The sequence below is a fragment of the Corylus avellana genome, chromosome 6, assembly GCF_965113065.1.
Source record: "Corylus avellana chromosome 6, dhCorAvel1.hap1.2, whole genome shotgun sequence".
Taxonomy (NCBI): Eukaryota; Viridiplantae; Streptophyta; class Magnoliopsida; order Fagales; family Betulaceae; genus Corylus; species Corylus avellana.
This window is the reverse complement of record NC_142495.1, coordinates 6,892,376-6,911,966: the sequence shown is the minus strand read 5'-3', so window position 1 is coordinate 6,911,966 and position 19,591 is coordinate 6,892,376. Positions and strand designations below refer to the sequence as shown.

Here is a 19,591-nt window from a genome sequence, read left to right as displayed (position 1 = left end):
GGGGGCCTTTTTGCTTCTCTTGAAATTGAATAAAATATTCAACTTTTATTAAATTTATATACAATTGGGTTGTCGTGGCTGTGTTAATAAGTTCTTAAATTTTATTTTATTTTTTTAATAAAGACTGATTTAAGAGTTTATTGACACTGCTATATCAGTACAGTATTATAGAATTAAGATAAGAGTTGAGTATTTATCATTACTATTTCATAAGACGTTTGGTAAGGTTTTTAGGGTTTTTTTTTTTTTTTTTGCTTTTTATCATAAAAAAATATTCAAAACATAAAACATTTACAAAATATTCAAAACAACTTTTACTTTTATATCATAACACACAAAAATTACATTATAAAAAGAACGAGTCCAAATAATTTGAGAGCATTAAGCAAATGCCTTGCTGCCTACCATTGAACCCCACCCGTCATTATCTAATGAGTTTAAGCTTGACTTCTAGGAAAGAAAAAAATAAAATGTCAAAGTCCAAACCTAAGATGGTTGACCACTTCTGAGACATTTGGGAATACATCTAACCCATAGATGAGGCCCATCTCATGTGAACAGTCGGAAAAACTATAAATAAACGACATCCCCGCATTCGTCATTTTTAAAAAAAAAAAAAATGAAAAACTTCGCAAATGCTTCAGTTAGGGTTTAACGTTAAACAGACGTCAAAATAGATTAAATAATCTTTACACCCCCCAAAAAACTATTATAAAATTTCAAACTTATCATTAATTTCACATTAAGGGTATTTTGGTAATTTTATAGCATTTATTAAGATTTAACGCCAAATCCTAACAGATATAGTAGATTACATCAAATTATAAGTTGAAGGGGGGGCGGGAGAGGAAATCGAGAGTTTTTGAACTTTAAAAGAGTCATATCAAAACGTGTGAAAATTCAAGAAAACTTTGTGAAGTTTTTTATTATTATTATTATTATTATTTTTATTTTAAATTTTTAAATTTTTTAAATTTTTTATTTTATTTTTTTGGGTTTTTCAAACACTCCAAAATAAGATAAAATGTTAAGTAAGGAGGAGGAAAGTGCAAGGGACAGCAACAAGAAGATTGAAGGGGTCAACAAACTTGAGAGGTCAATAATATAAGGCCGCAAATAATTTGCCAAAGGGGATACCGACAGGCGACAACTTCCCTTGTGGGCTCCTTTCCTAAGCCACTCTGCTCGCAGGAACATGCAAACCCTAAAAAGATTCAACCTTTTGCTTGATGGATACACTATATATTAAACACAAATTCAACTTTTTTAATTCTTTTTTATTTAAAAAAAGAAGAAGAAGAAAGAAGAAGAAGTTAATTAAGTACATTAAGATATAGAAACCAAAACAAAAACACCGTGGGAAACATGTGGTCGGGTCAAGCACACAGACATGGCAGAGGGAAGGGATCTTTTGGCAAAAAAAATGTATCAAACAATATAACCTAATAAAACAGCCATACAAGGACAGCTACAACCTCTTCAAAGCCAAACAACTAGGTTTCAAAATCTTGCCTGGATTTGTTTAATATATATGGACCACCCAATCCACCTACTCCTTTAAGTATTATCTCATTACCTTATCAACACACATCCTCTTTCTTTTTTTTAATCTGATTACCTGCTTCCCTGAGTTGTTTAAGCTAGTTTTAGCTATTGCCAATCATCCGGTTGCCAGCAATATTATATCAGACTCTAAAATTTGCCATGAATTGTTCCGAAATTGTAAGATATGTTCCCACGGGCGTATCTTGTAACACCCGCAACCTGCTAGGACTAGACGTTTGTTATCGTAAATGCATCAGAGGCACAAAACCATTAAATAGGACAATCAAAGCACTTGTTGGAAATAGAGTGAAATGAAAGATAATATAAATCTCTCCCAACTAATTATGCATCCGGCCTCCTAGTTAGTTTCTTTCATACCAGAAAATGAAAACAATAATGGATGAGCGAAAAGACTTTAAAACATTTTGGGTTTAAAACTTTTTCCCTTTAAAATGTTTTAGTTCAGCTTGAGAATAAAAAATACTTCATTAACTTTTTCATAAAATTGAACTCAAGAAAAAAAAAAATCTTTCTTCTTCTTATAGTATGACCTATGCATAGGGATGTCAGCTTAAAACCGTCTACTTTGTTCCGTTCACTCCGCTCCGTTTACTCGGCCAACCACTAATATTTAAATATTACTCTCTATGTCTAAAAGAATATGAGCCCCTTGTTTCAACATTCTCTCTGTGAGAGCAAAGCTGGCAAAGTTCTTCTCCACCCCCACTATGCAACCTCAAATTAGAAACTTCACATCATCTTTTTGGGGGATATTGTTAGAATAATTTGGAGAAAATCAAATTGGGCCTCTCAATGTAGATGCTTTTGTGGATATCCTTCTTAGCACTCGGGTTAAACCTGAAGATATCCTTTTGGACCATGAAATGACTGCTCCATTTCACTTGAAATGAAGACCATCCTGATCCCCTTTATCACAGCTTTCTTTTCCGTTCTTTCATGAAACAAAGTTTTAAAGATTTGATAAAGACCAGATAATGAGAAAAACATAAGCTTTGAAGTATGAACTTTAGAGGTTGTAATATAGCAAATGTCTTGCAAGCCCATGAAAGAAGAATATTACTATTTGCCGATGCCCGCCTTATTATGGAAAAAATTTTGTTCAAGACGAAACAAAACTTTGTTCAAGACGAATGTGAGTATCACGTGCTCTAAAAGACAAATATCAATTTAGTAGACGGGAGAAAAACTTTGTCCAAGTAGCAGAGGCGGCAATCGCCAAAATGCTTCATATGTTCAAAAGACCAAATTCATTGAATTTCCAGGAACCATCCATTCTTTTTGTTCTTTTTCTTTTTTTTCATTAAGAGACATTTACATATCTTTTAAGGAAACAAGATGAGTTGCAATCACATAAACAATAGGTGTGACATTCTCATAAAAGACAAATAATAGTAATAATAATAGACAATACTACTAAAGCATAAAACTGCAAATCTTCCCCTGCTCCATAAAAAATTCAAACCTTGAGCTCCACATGAACATTATTACATCTACCAATAGCCGCCGTATCACTTCCATTTCTTGAACTTATGCTTTCCAAACATGCCGCCATTCTTCCAGCGCTTGCCAAATTTCCCATGCTTAAACTTGCCATGTTTGAACTTTCCATGGCCATAGCCATAATGACCCCCATGTCCGAGATGATGGGCACCATGTGAGAGCTGATGAGCCCCATAAGCAGCAGCTGCAGCAGCAGCACCTCCTGCTACCAATGCTCCCATACCACCCATACCAGATCCATGCCCTGTAATAATTATTTATCAGCAAAAATACAATGAATGAAGCGAAATGGAAGTTATATATATAACTCTACTAACAGCCTTCTAACTCTTCTGTGGACTGAGTGGTCATAAATCATCTAATAGATATCATGTCCATTACAATTTGGCTAATAATATATCACATGCACATGCCTGTAGGCTGTAGAGCTGGAGACTGAAAGCAAATTTAATCCTATGCAACAGATGCCCAAGAATACCCTCTAATAAAGGCTTGTGGTCTATTCAAATGTTATTTAATTTTCATTTCAGTTGTAGTACAGGAAAATCCTACAGCCACAAATCCTATATAAGGAATCAAACTACAAATGATGAATTTTGCATCCCATATAATATATTTATAAGATTCCAGAATTACCAATAAGAGCACCAATTAAAGATAATTTTTGGACTTTATTTAAATTTGTTTAAAAAAATCTTAATGGTTTCAACCATCAATGCCTTCGCAACAGAAAATATAAAATTGGGGAAGAGAGCATCCTCTGGTCCTTTTCCCCTATGTCTTTCACCATAGAAAGTAAGGATTGACCATTAAGGCTCTCTATGACTAAAATGACAACTGAAACTCATATAATACAATTTCATATAAGAGAGCTAAGTGACAGGCTATGAAGCATCGTTACCAATAAGGGATACGATAAAATACGATATGGACACGATGATATGTTAAAATTTTGAAGGTTTCTAAAGTTCTACAAAACTATATCTTTTTTTTTCTTTCACATGTAGACCCCCAATTTTCTTAGGAAAATTAAACATGTACCCCAAATGTATGTGTATTGTATTTATACTATATCTGTGCTATATCTCAGCCATATACTATCATATTCCGGTGTCTCCATAAGTTTTAAGTTAATTTTCTAGTTTACTGATACATATTCTTATTGAGTGATATTTGTCCAATTTGCGTCCCACTGTATCCTGACATATTCATATCAGATATACATCAGATACGGCTAATGGCTATTTTGAACTATGTATCTTCTAAGTAAGGGGAGATAAAATATACCTGAATGATATGGAGCTGATGGACCAGGATAACTGGAGGGATATCCACCTGGGGGAGGATAGCCTTGGGGAGGGTATCCACCTGGGGGAGGGTATCCACCTGGGGGAGGATATCCACCTTGGGGAGGGTATCCACCTTGGGGAGGGTATCCACCTGGGGGAGGATATCCACCTGGTTGGTAGGCTTGTGGGGGATATCCTTGTGGGGGATATCCTTGTGGGGGATATCCTTGAGGAGGATATCCCTGTGGAGGGTATCCTTGTGGAGGGTATCCTTGTGAAGGATAGTGTCCAGCAGCATATCCAGCAAGATGAGAGAACATTCCTTTGTCACTAGACTCATGACCATGCTTGTCCTTTCCACCATCCATTTTTCTTCAACTTGAAATTAATTCTGCAAAATTGCAAAAACTGGGCTGTTAGGGCCAATATCAAATAGAGTTGTCATCCATATGTAGTTAATGTAAAGCAATCAAACGGGAGGAAGCCTATAAATGTTTTAAGACAGTTTGGTTCCTTGAAGATCTAAGACGAGAGAAAAGAAAATGCCAAAACAAAGATATTTGTTGAGCAATTCTGAACGCACTATACGTGTTCTCCAGAAGTCAAGCAAAGCATAAAAACGAAAGATATAATAGAAGTATTTCATCCCAATCATGCACTATCGAATAGGATGAAAATGATATTCATCCATATGTTTAAAACAACATAAGAACAAATTTATACTCGAAGCCTCATTGGCAATTACCCACCCCAACCCACCAAAAAGGGGGGGAAAAAGCTTGATACGATCTATAACATACTATGTGATTTTTCATTCTTCTAAAACTCCATCAATTTTCATAATCAAATTATTCATTATTATTTTGTTAAAAACATGTCATTAGATCCATGGGAGAGATAAGGACCAAGATGCTGAACATTAAGTTCTTTCTTCTTGCTTACTGCAATTAGCAAGTTAGTTTATTATTGAAAAAGTTTTAAAGTTCAGATTTTTCCAAAAGTTTTGATCCTGTATTCTCTACTTTACCTCTAGCCAGTCACAAGAAAGAGAACAAGGTATAAGGACCAACTACTGAAAAGTCCCCAAAAAGAGTAGGGCATGGGCATGGGCATGGGAAAACAAAAACATACACATATGGCAATATATCTAATATTGAAAGAAGACATCCATATATCAATCACAAGGAATCAAAGTGGCTCACTAATTAAAAACAAAAGACAGCCGAAGTTCAAATAAAAACTACAAATCACATCATGAATCCAGACTTTCACCACCATGTGTACAAAGCCTACAGAAAATCATAACAAACTAAAGAACCAAAGTAAATCTCTCCATCCTCATGTCACGCAAACAAGAACACATGATCAAGGGGACAAGGTTGTGATGCTTAATGAATTGGATAAGAACTAGCAATCCAAAAAAAAAAAAAAACTCCTCATACATCTTTCTTGGTTAGTCTTTCAAACCCACTCAAGGAAAACAGGTTTATACCAGATGACAATGATGAAACATCTAATTGCTGTATTTTCTTTCTGGTAGCATGTTTGTGTGTTTATCAGGTTACAATCCCACATATATAAACAACCCAGATGGCTTTCGAGTATAAATCTTCAATGGGATTCATAATACAAAAGAAAGATCAAACAGTGGAAGCATATAGAAAGGAACCAATCAATCAAAACAATGATTAACACGAGAGAAACAGAGGCGCTGACCCAATTGCCCGTTCGAATAGTATTGCGATTGCCAAACCAAGCGATTCGAGATTTCTCAGGATGAGGGCTTCCACAATTTAAACAAGCCGCGCACACGCACACGCACACGCACACGAACTCACCCCTTCTTTTCCTTTTCCATATTTGGTAGCAACATTGATTAACAAACACGTTTTTTCAACGCGTCTACTTTATCTTCTGGAGAGATAAAGCTAGCATGCGCCGCTTTTAGTTTGTTATCCAGTGAGCTCGTCTCAATATTAAACAATGGTGCAAAGATCAATCCACGTGTGCCCGGAAATCATGTTCGAGGATCCTAAGGTTTTCAGATTTGGTCAAAAAAAAAACTACAAAAGAACGTGTATTGGTCAAATACGTGGCGTGTGAATCTCTGAGATGAAGTGTAGGTGACAATTGCCATAAGCACAACCTCGTGGCCGTAAGATTCGATATTCTCCACCTCCAACGGTGTATGTATATTCAAATTTTATATGTATATAATCGAACTTGTTCTTCTTCCACATATCTTGTGCTAATTAATTAACTTAATTGTTTTGGATTTGACAAATGTGTGGTGACCGGTGATATTAGAGCCTCGTCATTATAATTCGGCTATTATTTCTGTATTTTATAGTTTTCCCTACAAACTTCAACATAATATTAGAGCCTCATCATTATAATTTATTTCAACAAAAAGTCATTTTAAATGTTTTATAAGTGTTTTGTGTTTTGAATTGCTTAGATATTAATCATAAAGTACTCAAATAATTTAAGGCATGTTGCTTAAAATGAGTGGAGTGAGCCTCACAAATACTTAATTCCCATTGAGCCACTACGGTGACATAAGAGAATGACGGACTACTGGAGTGGGCTTTAGGAATGAGCCTCAGGAAAGCCTACTATAATTATCCAAACAAGGTTGACGGCCCAATCTCTCTCATTAAGAACAAAGCCCAAAGTCCATATAGAAAAGAGTTACTAATGCTCCTAGACCCTGGCTCGTATAGGCATGCACTCAATCAACACATACATGTGATCTACACTCCAACAGATAGAGAGTCCCAACTCGATCCGTCCACTTAACAAACCCAATCTAAGTCTAAGAGTTCCCATATCACATTTCAAAAGGTGGTTACAAGGAAGATCCCCAAAATCAAGCAAGTCAAGTAAGAGTCCCACAATGACTCACACACTCAGCTACATCTATAAAATGAGCAGTCCACTGCAACACCAAAGAGTCAAAGACACTCTAAAATCTCTCTACTACTCTCATTTTGATATTATTCTTACTCTAATTATTTACCCCCATCACCACACAATTTCTGACTTAAGCATCGGAGGTGGAATGGCCACCACACCCCCCACTTCGTGGCCTTCCACCATTGACTTTGTGGCCTTCCACCACTACACACTCATCTACATCTATAAAAGGAGCAGTCCACTGCAACACCAAAGAGTCAAAGACACTTTGAAATCTCTCTACTACTCTCATTTTGATATTATTCTTACTCTAATTATTTACCCCCATCACCACACAATTTCTGACTTAAGCATCGGAGGTGGAACGGCCACCACACCCCCCACTTCGTGGCCTTCCACCACTGATCTCTCTTTCATCTTAGCAAAGCAATTCAATAGACTGTCATATGACTCCTATACAACTAGGATGATGTAGCAATAAAAATCAATCATTTAATTTTTATAAATGTTGATTCAAATGCTGATTTTTGCTGTCACGTCATCAAATTTTTATGGCAATCATATAAGAATCTACTAAATAACATTACTTACTTAAAATAAATAATGAGAAATATCAAACAGTAATATGACATTATAGTCACATATAAAATTGAACATAAATGCATAATTAGTTTCAGTTGAATATTATCGTAAAAATAATGATCAAAAGTATAAGGTATACTGTCATTTACAAACACAGGGCACTCTATTTTTCAAATTAAAACACAAATCTTCTTTCTCCATGTTTACAAAATGACAAGAAATTACAAGCAAAAACACCTTAATCTTAGACAAGAGTCAACAACAATGAAGGGCCTTCATAGTTGCATCATAGCTTATCAACATGCCAGCCTTTTGTGACATGTCTGTATGCTTCAAAAAATGAGACCCCAGATTTGGTACCAAACAATAACAATCATGGCTGAAGTTCAACTTTTGCATTGTAACACATAGTTAGAATTACTCTAGAAAGCTATTAAGATAACTAATAAAATCCATATAGCAGAAAATATATATATATATATATATATATAAAGACAGATGAAGATCCATATGTAGCTGGATGTCTTTTCTGGATTCATGAATTGCAGCTATAATTCACATAGCAGATAAAAAACTGTGAACCAGGATAAGCAAGCTTCGAATGTAATCAGTAGAACTCATTGATCATCCTAAGACTGTCCTCAGCTCAAGCTTGGTTTGTTTACTTAACAAACAAGCTCAAATGAACATCTTCAACAAGCAAAATTTGAGATATTAATGAGCAGTTTGGCTCATTATACAGTCCTACCTACAAGACACCTCTCAACACAAGACTGAAGAGCCTATCATTAATTATATCCATTTTTGGTACAACCTTCGGTAAATTTTTGCACATTCAAGTTCTGCATGAATCTCTCTCTCAGTCCTTATCCCCATGGGGTTCCGCAATATCCATCCCTCTGAGTCACACAACAAACTCTGGTTGAAGGCATCGATGTGGTGAAGAACATCCCCTTCAGCATCAAACTGATTTCTCATGTCAAGTGCCACTTCAAGCACATCAGACTGTATGAATACCTGTCCAATCATAATTATAAATCTTAAGACTTTGACATGCTCTGCATTAATAATGAAAATTTTAGTATGATAATGCGCTCAAAACATCAAGTCTGAGAATAGAAGGGAAACAAATTTAACTCTACATTCTCAATACAAATTACAGACTCGTTTGCTTGCAGATTGCAGATGATGCTTTGCAGTGACTGGAGAAAAAAGATAACAGTTCACAAAGAAAATAGTTTCGCTAACAAATTTTTTTTTTTTGTCTGAGCTCAGACAGAAGATAAGCAACCCTACTACCAGACATCCCCACCATCTCATGAGTCCACTTGAGGTTTTCTAGCTTAATTTCCTAGATCCTGCATATAAACTTGAATGTCTTAAAGGATATCCACCATTTTTGCCATAGTTGCTGCTGCTTCCACTCCTTTTAAACTCAAGGGTCCAGAGTCTGGCAATAAAATCGCCCATCTTGTTTTAACAAACCACATCAGTGACACAAAAGTATCGCCCTTTGTATCTCATGAAGGATCTATATCCTACTTGTTTGGAAGAGGGAGAAGCCCATCTAAATGGAATAAACACATCATATTTGCTTAGTCTCTGATAACCTCGTGTAAAGTTTCTTACACCAAAACAAATCAGCATATATTTTCCAAAGATGATGCCTCCCCAGGCCCCACATAAATTCATCAAAGCAACACCATTCTGATTTTTTTTACTGCATCAAACAGTGAACCACACGAGGAAAGGTGATCCAAATCCAATATGCCCTTCCACTTTGCTAAGTATCTTTCCAAAAAGAGAAACCTATCTCAATGAACTATCGAGCATTATAGCTGGAGACAAGAACTATACAATACGAGTAATGCTACAAGTCTCTCTTGTGTCCTTCCAAGAACGATGTAGTTCTTAAAATCACCATTGGGCTTGTGATTGATCATTATTGAATTTTGATCAAATTGTAATTTTAAAAACCACCTCATTTTTTGAGTGACACAAGAGAAACTTCTAGAATTACTCATATAACACATTTTAAGCCAAGCCCACTAAAGTTTTACAAAAAACATATTTGCATACAACGGTAGACCGCTTTTAGAACAACTCTACCATAATGAGAAAGCTCAATTTGGACTTTGGAAGGCTAAGAAAAAAGGGACCAAACAGTGATTCAGTCATTTGAGTGATCATTGGTATCAATTAGCTCGGTAAAAGTCACTTAAGTCTTATTGTCGTCCAATGGATCCTGGGATCAAATCCCATCTACACCAAGAAGGGGATTCAAGGAAAGGGCGAGGACTGCCTCTAGTTGTGTAGCCCATTACCCTAATGGGCGTCTTCAACTCAGAAACTCCATTGCTCAAGCAGAAAAAATCATTTACTTGTTAGTGCTTGTCTCCTTTCATTGCAGAGGAAAGGTGAAGCAAGCAAGATGCTTTAAGGTCAGACGAAGTGTGGACTTTCAAAGGCCAAAAGAGCTCAATCAAGGTCAGTTTAGTTGATGACTTCCAAAGTCTTACAAAATTTAAGAGCAATTTTTTTTTCTTCATTCATAGTATGTTTGCACGGTGCGTCTTCTGAGTGAGTACATATAATTATATGTATATGTATAAAATGACTATAAAACCATTTATTTCATTAATATATTTATCATATATACTTATTTTACATTTTTTTAAAAAAAAAAAGTATAACATCAGTGCAAGGTCAAGGTGGTACCTAAGTTGACAGCAGAGATGCCAGGCTAACTCAAATATCAATGGGCTGACACTATGTTCTTCCAGCAACAACTCTCTCTCTCTCTCCTCTTATTGAGTAACTTAGTTGACTGATATATTGAGCACAGTCCCGATATAGTTTTTTTTATTATTTCGGCTTCCATAAATGAGTTTTGGGATATAGGATCAAGGTAAAACAAAACTAGACTAGGGATCTATATTAGATGACTTTGAATAATAGTTGACTTTACTTTGACAAAAGAAATGAATATTGCAAAAGAATTTAGATCTATTATGATATGATGAATATCCAGATTACATACTTGTCCCCCATGCATTAAATTCTTTACGATGGAATCTACTAGAGGCCTCTGCACAACCCTTCTTTTATGATGCCTTTTCTTAAAATGCGGGTCTGGGCACTGCATATAAATATGAGCCAAGAAAATTTTATAGTACATATGAAGGATCCATCAGTCTCACCATAGACTAGAATAATAACTTAGAGAAAATCCTTCTGGAATTAAATTAAAAATAATTCTCACTGAATGCTTGCATGAGGGGTGTACTCACCAGGATTGAGACTAGCATCAAGGGTCCAGGATATGTGGATACTAGTTGATTGAAAGACACAGTGGCATTTGCAAACAAGAAATGCCTGCAATTGAGTTAAAGCAATCCATATTTAATCCGAAAATGAGATACAGTGGTTTATTGTTTTCACTATCCCAAAAAAGTCTTGGGGCCATACACGTTGCTAAGAGCCAGCTCCTTGATCCAGAGGTTAGCACGATTAACCAGCTGCATGTGGATATTTTATGTTACAACATAAAAGTGAAGCCCTAATACTCCTTGAAGATTGGGAACAAGGAACAAGTAATTGTACACTAACTCAATCAGAAGAATTCTCAATCACATAAAGGGCCAAGGAGTTTGTTCCCATACTTTCTGCCGTATCTCCAGTCCCAAATAATTTCTCACTCCAGGATTTCTTTTTGCAAGCCACATGAGAAATCTGCCGCTACCTGGGAATATTTTTATCGTTAGATAATTAAAACAAATAAATATCCCATTCTCCTCTACGATGACTGATAATGATGCCAAAGTATTTACTGATAAGAACAAGGATTAGAAAATAAGTCAGCAAATGTATCAATATTGACCAATTATATCTGCATCTCAAGGATGCCAGTCCCTCCCTCCCAAAGGATTGACCTACATAAGTGGCAAAATTAAGATACAAGAGTCTCTCTCTCTCTCTCTCTCTCTCTCTCTCTCTCTCTCTCATAATATTCCATTAAGATTCAAGAGATAATAGTTCATCATTCTTTTGAAAGACAGGAAGGATAAGCTCATTAGTTGTAGAACACACTAAGGCCGGTTTGAGATTGCGTTTGAAGGGGTTAAAAGTGCTTTTAACACTCAAAAAGCCCGTTTGAAGAAAAAAGTACTCGTTTGGTAAAAAAATTAAAAGCTTTTTTAAGGGTCCAAAAAACCTAAAAATGGCCACAAAACACTTTTGACAAAAGCTTAAAAATAAAGTTTTTGCTCAAAGCTCTTGTTGACTTAAAAACTCTATTTCTCAAACGCAATCTAAGCTTGTGTTATCTGCGACTACAACTGAACTTGAAAAAGCACCCAATGTAACCATTTGTGGTTTCTTGCTCAGGAAAAAAAAATTCTCGTGTTTTCTCAGTTTTATTCATTCTTCTGCTAAATTTTTTTTTTGACATAATTGCATGTTACCTTTACCACATTATCCATGCATCTTTCATCACTTTGTCATGTAAAAAACAACTGAACTTTGTCATGTTAACTTACTACCATAATCACTTTGTCATTTCACCTTTTACCTTAGTATCCATAAATCTCTCATCACGGTATTCCTAACGACTTGCCAAAGGGATCTTGAAAATAGATGTAGAAGAAAACAACTTCTAGTTGAACTTCTATACTAAAATTTGCATTCAGAAGCTAACAATTCCATTTATTTGAGGATAAGATTGATTTTTTATATAAAAGAACAAGATAGAGACCAGTTGCTGCTTAAAGATGCAGTCATGCAAGTCACAAGTTAGACAAAACCACGTTCCACAGAAAATTCCATGGATGCACCAAGGTAGTGTGGTCACTGTGATCATCAAGCACTTTAAATGCAGTATAGACACACTGGAGATTTTGCTACCCGAAAAGTTAACAGAAACAAAAGTAGACATACAGGGGAGAACAAAACATTATCAGTAACGCATTACCGCTACCAATATCTACCATGAGAGGCAATGTTGGGTCCCTGAAGACTTCATTCCAATCCGGTACTCGTGCAGGCACCTACCCAGAAAGGGAAGACCTTTATTATAGATAATTAAACTAAGAAAAAATAAATAAATAAATATACACTACATTTTAGTAATGGGGTATTGTTTGTTTGTGAAAGAAAAAACCTCCGAATGAATTACATACAGAGAAAGAGGAACTGAGAGGGTTGACATGTTGCCGTATTCTGACATGACCCAACTCCTGCAATCCCAAAAACAAACTTTCGTCAAAAACACAGAAAATCAGAATCGGTAATGGTAACGAAAAGAAGAAGGAGAAGGAGCATAACGTAACCTCAGAAGCCTTGTTGGGGAGATTGAGGTCAGCATATTCTATGGCCACCAGGTCCGAGCTTCTGAGACAAGATTGCTCTTTAGCGGCAGTACCCACTCTCGCACTGCAACAGTGGCGACGAGACGGCGATGATATTCTTCGTAGCAGCGAGCAAAGCGCTTCCTTTGTAGCTTTTCTGGGTGCTCGTTCGCCGCCACCGTAAAAGTAGCGGAGTAAGTTCAGGGAAGAAGCAGCCATTTCCTCCTCCTTGGCTGGCTTGTTTGGCCGATGATTTTTACCTTTTTATCCTTCTAAATAGTAAATACCACCCATCTGCCAACGTCGTCGTTTTACGAGGTCCAATTACACCGTCCTTCTAAAATGCCCAAGCGAACAACGCTTTCTTTTGAACTTCAAAAATGAAAATCGCACTTGTCTCCAGAATTATCAGTCGCCCTCTCGATTTCCGACCAAAATTCCGGCCAGTCTTCTTCTACTCCTCACGACCGGAACGCCACCAAAACCAAAAACGACGACAAGAAGAAGAAGCTCCCAATTCCAATTCCTCAATTGGGTCTCCATGTCGAGTCCAAAAACTCATCGCCTCCCAAACAGACCCTCTCCTCGCCAAAGAAATCTTCGACTACGCCTCCAACCAGCCCAACTTCCGCCACTCTTACTCTTGCTACCTCATTCTTATCATCAAACTCGGCCGCTCCAAATACTTCTCTCTCATTGACCACCTTCTCGTTCGCCTCAAATCCCAGGCCTACACCGTCACTCCCACACTCTTTTCCCACCTCATCAAACTCTACGCGGAGGCCAATCTGCCTGATAGGGCTCTCAAAACCTTCTACACAATGATGGAGTTCAATTGTAAGCCTTCCGTCAAACACTTGAACCGCATTCTTGAATTTCTCGTCTCCCACCGGAGCTATGTCCGCCCCGCATTCGATCTTTTCAGGAATGCGCATCGCTACGGGGTCGAACCCAATACGAAATCGTACAACCTTTTGATGCGTGCGTTTTGTTTCTGTGGGAATATCAGTATTGCGTACCAACTGTTCAACGAAATGTTTAAGAGGGACGTCGTTCCGGACGTGGAGTCGTATCGCATTCTGATGCAGGGGTTGTGCAGGAAGAGTCAGGTGAACGGGGCGGTGGACTTGTTGGAGGACATGTTGAACAAAGGGTTTGTACCGGACACGTTGAGTTATACCACTTTGTTGAATAGTTTGTGTAGGAAGAAGAAGCTTAGGGAGGCGTACAAGCTTCTCTGTAGAATGAAAGTTAAGGGGTGCAATCCAGATATTGTTCACTATAATACAGTAATCTTAGGATTTTGTAGAGAAGGGCGTGCAATGGATGCTTGTAAGGTTCTTGAGGATATGGCATCAAATGGATGCTTGCCCAACTTGGTCTCGTATCGAACTTTGGTTAATGGCTTATGTGATCTGGGGATGTTGGACGAGGCAAAGAACTATACTGAGGAAATGATATCAAAAGGGTTTTCCCCACATTTCTCGGTTATTCATGCTTTGGTCAAGGGCTTTTGTAATGTTGGTAGGGTTGAAGAAGCTTGTGGAGTTCTAGGGGAAGCGCTAAAGCTTGGGGAAAGTCCTCATGTAGATACTTGGATGACAATAATTCCTAGGATTTGTGAAACGGATGAGACAGAAAGAATGGGAGAAGTTTTGGAAAAGCTTCTGAAAATAGAAATAAAACGTCACACTAGAATAGTGGAGGCAGGTGTTGCTTTGGAGGACTATTTGATCAGGAAGATAGGAGCTAGACCAAGGAGATCTTAAACGTTGTAACCCTGTTTGTATCATTTTTTTTTTTTGGCAAATATATTTCCTTCAATCTGTAACACACAAGAAAATATATCTACTAGGGTTTTCTTCTCTTGTTTGTATTGTCTATAACAGGTTATTGTCTTTATAGAATAGCAAGCAATATGAGTGTTCATAGCTCATTTTTTCTTTTTCTTTTTTCTGTTTCATTCAATTCTTGATGGCTTTTGCTTACATTGATTTCAAGTGCTCAGAAGAAGGTAAGGTCCAGTCTGCAATCTTGTCTCTGGAGAATGAATGAATGCAAGAAAGCAAATAGCAGACATTACAATGATTCTGCAGTGACATATTTTGTCTGATTGTTTTCTGCACTTGATACAGCTTACAGTTTTATGGAAAGCATTGAAGCCTATTATAGTTCATGTTGATTGATATTGCAATTGGGGGAATTTGCAAATGAATTTTGAAAGATATGATCAGAATGGATGTATTGGTGAGATTTCTATCACTAATATGCAGTCAATTAAACACAAAATAAGCTATCAACTACTGCCAAAATTATAGGTACTAAGAAACAGGTGTTAAGTGGATTGTATAGTTTCACCTAATAATTATGAAAATAAAACAAAAGGAAATTCTACTTAACATCGTCCTAAAAGAGTGCAGGGAAAGAAAAAAAAACCTTCCATTCTATGATGTTTTGAGATGGATTAAAGCAATTTGAGGTGGTTTGGGTGTTTGCTGGTTTAACTCATAACCATTTGAAGAAAATAGTACAAAATAGAAATCTGGTTATGTTTAAAACAAAAATATTATCAAAACATAAAAATATTTTTCACCTTTATCTGACAGGAGAACTCTTTTTTAAATAAAAAAAACATAAAAATAAATAAATAAATAAAAACACCCCTAAAATACATATAAAATAAAGAGAAAATTACAGTTTACCCCCCCAAAGTTAAAAGCGTTTTTCAATTCGAACACCAAAGTTTCAATTTTTGCAATCCACCCTCACAAAGTTCCAATTTTTTTCAATTCGACCAATATTATCTCAAAATTTTCATATTGCTCCTAATTTTTATTTTATTTTATTTTTATTTTTTATGAAAAAATAAATAAATTTAGGTATGCAAAAATGGCCAGATGGCGTAGCCACCCCAAATTTTTTTAAAATTTTTTTATAAAAAATAAAAATAAGAGTCAATATAGAAAGTTTTGGATACAATTGGTCAAATTGCAAAAATTTGAAACTTTGGAGGTGGATTGCAAAAATTAAAACTTTGATATTCGAATTGAAAAACGCCCTAAAATAAATATGGAATGAATGGATTAAGGGTAGGATACGTTTTAAGAAAAACATGTGGACTCAGAATGAGATGTGCTGTTCTGAGACAGAGGGGGGAAATATGGCCGCACGTGCATCCATACCATGGGAAATTATGCATATCATCGGAAAATCTACTGCCCCTCCTTCCACCACCGACGCAAATCACACAATACAAGAAAAAGCAAAGAAAAAAAAAATTAAAATCTCTTATTTAGTTTGTGGTGGGTAATCGGCAATGGCTTTGGCCTTGCCACCACTGAGACCATTGTCCTCCTCTGCCTCGGCGGCGCCGTCATCCTCTTCTACTTCGTTCAACTACCGCCCTGCCGTCATTCTTCCTGTTAAGTTTCTCACTTCTCATACATAGCCTTCTTTGGGCTCCAAAAGTAACGGCGTCTTGTATTGGGGTGTCTCTCTGCAGGGCTTAGGGAACAATTCAAGCGACTACAACAAGTTGGAGGTGACTTTAAAACAGCACTACGGCGTCCCCACCGTCGTTGCCAAGGTGTCAAGGCTTGATTGGCTCAGAAATGCCGCCGGTCTGGCGGACCCCAACTACTGGAGCGGCACTCTCCGTCCTCGCCCAGTCCTCGATTGGTACTTCATTTGTTCATTCTTTTTCTTTTATGCCTTTTTTTGCAATTTAACCGGAAAACCCATGAAAGAACACTGCAGCTCGTATATGGTTGCAGGTACTTGAAGAGGGTAGATGAGGCTGTTCGGGAGGCTAAGGAGCTGGCTCAAGGTTTGTTCATATCTTTGCCTGCACTTTGAATTTGTACAAGTTTATTTATTTATTTTTTTTCATCACTATCTCTCTTCTTCTTCTTCTTACAGAAGTTATTTTTCTGAATTTCTGGAAAATATCTTATTCTAGGTGGGACTTTATCCTTGATTGGACACTCAGCTGGAGGATGGCTTGCACGTGTCTACATGGAAGAATTTGGACTGTCCCATATTTCCTTGTTATTGACTCTTGGAACCCCCCATCTGTAGGTTATCAAATTTTAATTATGCTCCTACTTAAGAATAATGATATTTAATAAACTGTTATATAATCATCATATAACTGAGATGGTGCAGTAGTGTAAATCAACCTTTTTTATTCTCTTTTTACAAATTCTAATCCAAATGGCTGATTGATGACAGTACTAAATAGCATTACTCCTTACTTATATATCACTCCTTTTTCTGCATCCTTAGAATTGGGTTTATGGGATATGCCAGTAACTTTATATCTGCATTAACTTAATTTACATTTCATCTTGAGAACAACCATCAGCTATGTTTTCCTTTTTTTGTTCTTTTCTTTTCATTTTCTCAGGCCGCCTCCAAAAGGTGTGTCGGGAGTTATTGATCAAACAAGGGGTCTCCTGGATTATGTTGACAAATATTGCTCAAAAGCTGTGTACACTCCTCACCTGAAATATGTATGTATTGCTGGGAGGTAAACTCAATATCAGACCTTTCTTTTGTTTTTGCATCTAAATTTTCCTTTTTGGTTCCTATTGCTAATCAGCTGTGTTGGCTATAGCTACTTCATATATACCATATTTTAGGTGCTTTGTGTCTACCAATTTATTTGACCTAAGGATGTCTTTGGGGTGGGACATTGAATACTGTTGCAGAGCTTAGAGGGAAACTGGAAGTGGGGAGGAGAAGCTTATACATTGTAGAAACTTTCTGGCTTTTTCCTTTTCATTTTTTCTTCCCCTCCAGCAAATCTAACAAGAATCAGAAGAAGATACAAGATAAGGCATTTATGACTGCAAAATGGAGCATAAACAACACCAACAAGGATACATATTTCTGGTGATGTTATTCAAGAGGTTTTGTTGTAGCATGATATTAGGACAGTGTAGCAAAACTAGATGTGAGGTTAAACAGGACAAGTATTGCAACTTATGGGGTGAGTGAAGTAGTCCTTAATTTGCAAGTGGCAGCAAGTAAAAGAGCTAAACATGTAAAAGACATCCTAAAGTTGTAAAATCATCATCTCTATAATTATGTTCTTTTTAGAATTTTAGATTTAACTCTTCCTTAGAAAATTACTGAAATCTTGAACACATCTTAATTCTGCAGGTACATCCAAGGGGCTCGGATCTTTCGCAATTCATCTGTAGATGTTGTGTCTACAATTCCTAATAACAATGCTCACTCAATTTCTGAGGTTGCTACTGTCAATGATGTCAGCCCATCAACATCAAATGCAACAGCCTTTCGTGCGCGCTTTGTCGGCCAAGGGTACAAGCAGGTTAAGTCAACTGTCTTAGCAATTCATAACTCTAAATTAGATGAATTATTGTCATCAGATACTTAAAATTTTTCTTTTTTATTGTTTTTTTTCTTAGAGTTATTTGCTATCCTCTTAGTTAAGCAGGCAATGATAATGAGGTATACCATTTTCTCAGGTTTGTGGGCAGGCAGATGTATGGGGTGATGGGGTTGTGCCAGAAGTATCAGCCCATTTGGAGGGTGCATTTAACATTAGCTTGGATGGAGTTTACCACTCACCAGTTGGTTCAGATGATGTGTTGAGACCATGGTATGGTTCTCCTGCTGTTGTGGAGAAATGGATACACCACCTCCTTAACTAATGGATGTGGAAGATAACTTTAACTCGGTCATGTAATTTTGATTCTTTGAGAAAGCATAGATTGCAATATTCTTTGACATCTAGACAATCTGTCAAGTAACCAATTCATTAAGAAGTACTTGGTTTCATTTTTTAGTGCTCTTTGTTTCTTTCTTTTCCATTGATTATGGACTGAGAAAAGGTCTTAACATCTTACAATCCTACTATTTATCGTTTATATTCACTTAAAATATATATATATTAAAAGAGTAAGTCAGTAGATTGTTATATTACTGTCATACAACTTAATGATGTGATAGTAAAAATTAACTTTAGATTAACACTTTAAAAATAAATAAATGTTGATTTTCACTGTCACATTATCTAATTTATATGACAATTGTATAGCAGTTTATTAAATAACATTACTAAAAAAATAAAAATAAAAGGCAATTGGACAAAGTCTTGTTATGCATCTAACAATCACATCCTTGTATTCATCTATATCGTGCTCATTTCTAGTACACGAGATCCACAAGTGCTTCCTTAAAACGAATCAAGCCATGACTTTACCCCAATCTCAGCCGGAAGGGGCCTAGTTTGCTTAGCTTATTTGATTGTAACCAATTGCCATGAGCATTTCTGCAAGCCAAGATAAAATTGTTCTAAGGGTGCTATCATCGAATGCTTTGGATAAAACTCTTTTTCCCCTTAACTAGAAAAGCCTACTTCAATAT

At 36.5% G+C, this 19,591-nt stretch overlaps 4 protein-coding genes across 4 annotated transcripts; 2 read left to right on the top strand and 2 right to left on the bottom strand.

The window, feature by feature from the left end:
* Nucleotides 1-2,794: 2,794 nt before the first annotated feature.
* LOC132187188 (glycine/proline-rich protein) lies at nt 2,795-6,214 on the bottom strand. Its single transcript, XM_059601409.2, has 3 exons — nt 6,072-6,214; nt 4,354-4,746; nt 2,795-3,310 (listed from the first exon to the last, which is right to left on the bottom strand). The coding sequence occupies exons 2-3, from the start codon at nt 4,721-4,723 to the stop codon at nt 3,075-3,077; spliced, it is 606 nt and encodes a 201-aa protein (XP_059457392.2). The 5' UTR covers nt 4,724-4,746; nt 6,072-6,214; the 3' UTR covers nt 2,795-3,074.
* Nucleotides 6,215-8,364: 2,150 nt separating this feature from the next.
* Nucleotides 8,365-13,476, bottom strand: LOC132187453 (tRNA (guanine-N-7) methyltransferase). Its single transcript, XM_059601769.2, has 8 exons — nt 13,181-13,476; nt 13,031-13,087; nt 12,823-12,898; nt 11,516-11,595; nt 11,322-11,371; nt 11,144-11,228; nt 10,894-10,992; nt 8,365-8,870 (listed from the first exon to the last, which is right to left on the bottom strand). The coding sequence occupies exons 1-8, from the start codon at nt 13,415-13,417 to the stop codon at nt 8,646-8,648; spliced, it is 909 nt and encodes a 302-aa protein (XP_059457752.2). The 5' UTR covers nt 13,418-13,476; the 3' UTR covers nt 8,365-8,645.
* Nucleotides 13,477-13,481: 5 nt separating this feature from the next.
* On the top strand, nt 13,482-15,107 carry LOC132187452 (oligomeric golgi complex subunit-like protein). Its single transcript, XM_059601768.2, has one exon. It carries the CDS (start codon nt 13,579-13,581, stop codon nt 14,965-14,967), a length of 1,389 nt encoding a protein of 462 aa, XP_059457751.2. The 5' UTR covers nt 13,482-13,578; the 3' UTR covers nt 14,968-15,107.
* Nucleotides 15,108-16,338: 1,231 nt separating this feature from the next.
* Nucleotides 16,339-19,003, top strand: LOC132187682 (alpha/beta-Hydrolases superfamily protein). The gene is made up of 7 exons (XM_059602073.2): nt 16,339-16,619; nt 16,701-16,876; nt 16,972-17,024; nt 17,157-17,271; nt 17,604-17,726; nt 18,362-18,533; nt 18,691-19,003. Exons 1-7 carry the CDS (start codon nt 16,515-16,517, stop codon nt 18,874-18,876), a joined length of 930 nt encoding a protein of 309 aa, XP_059458056.2. The 5' UTR covers nt 16,339-16,514; the 3' UTR covers nt 18,877-19,003.
* The last annotated feature ends 588 nt before the right edge of the window (nt 19,004-19,591 follow it).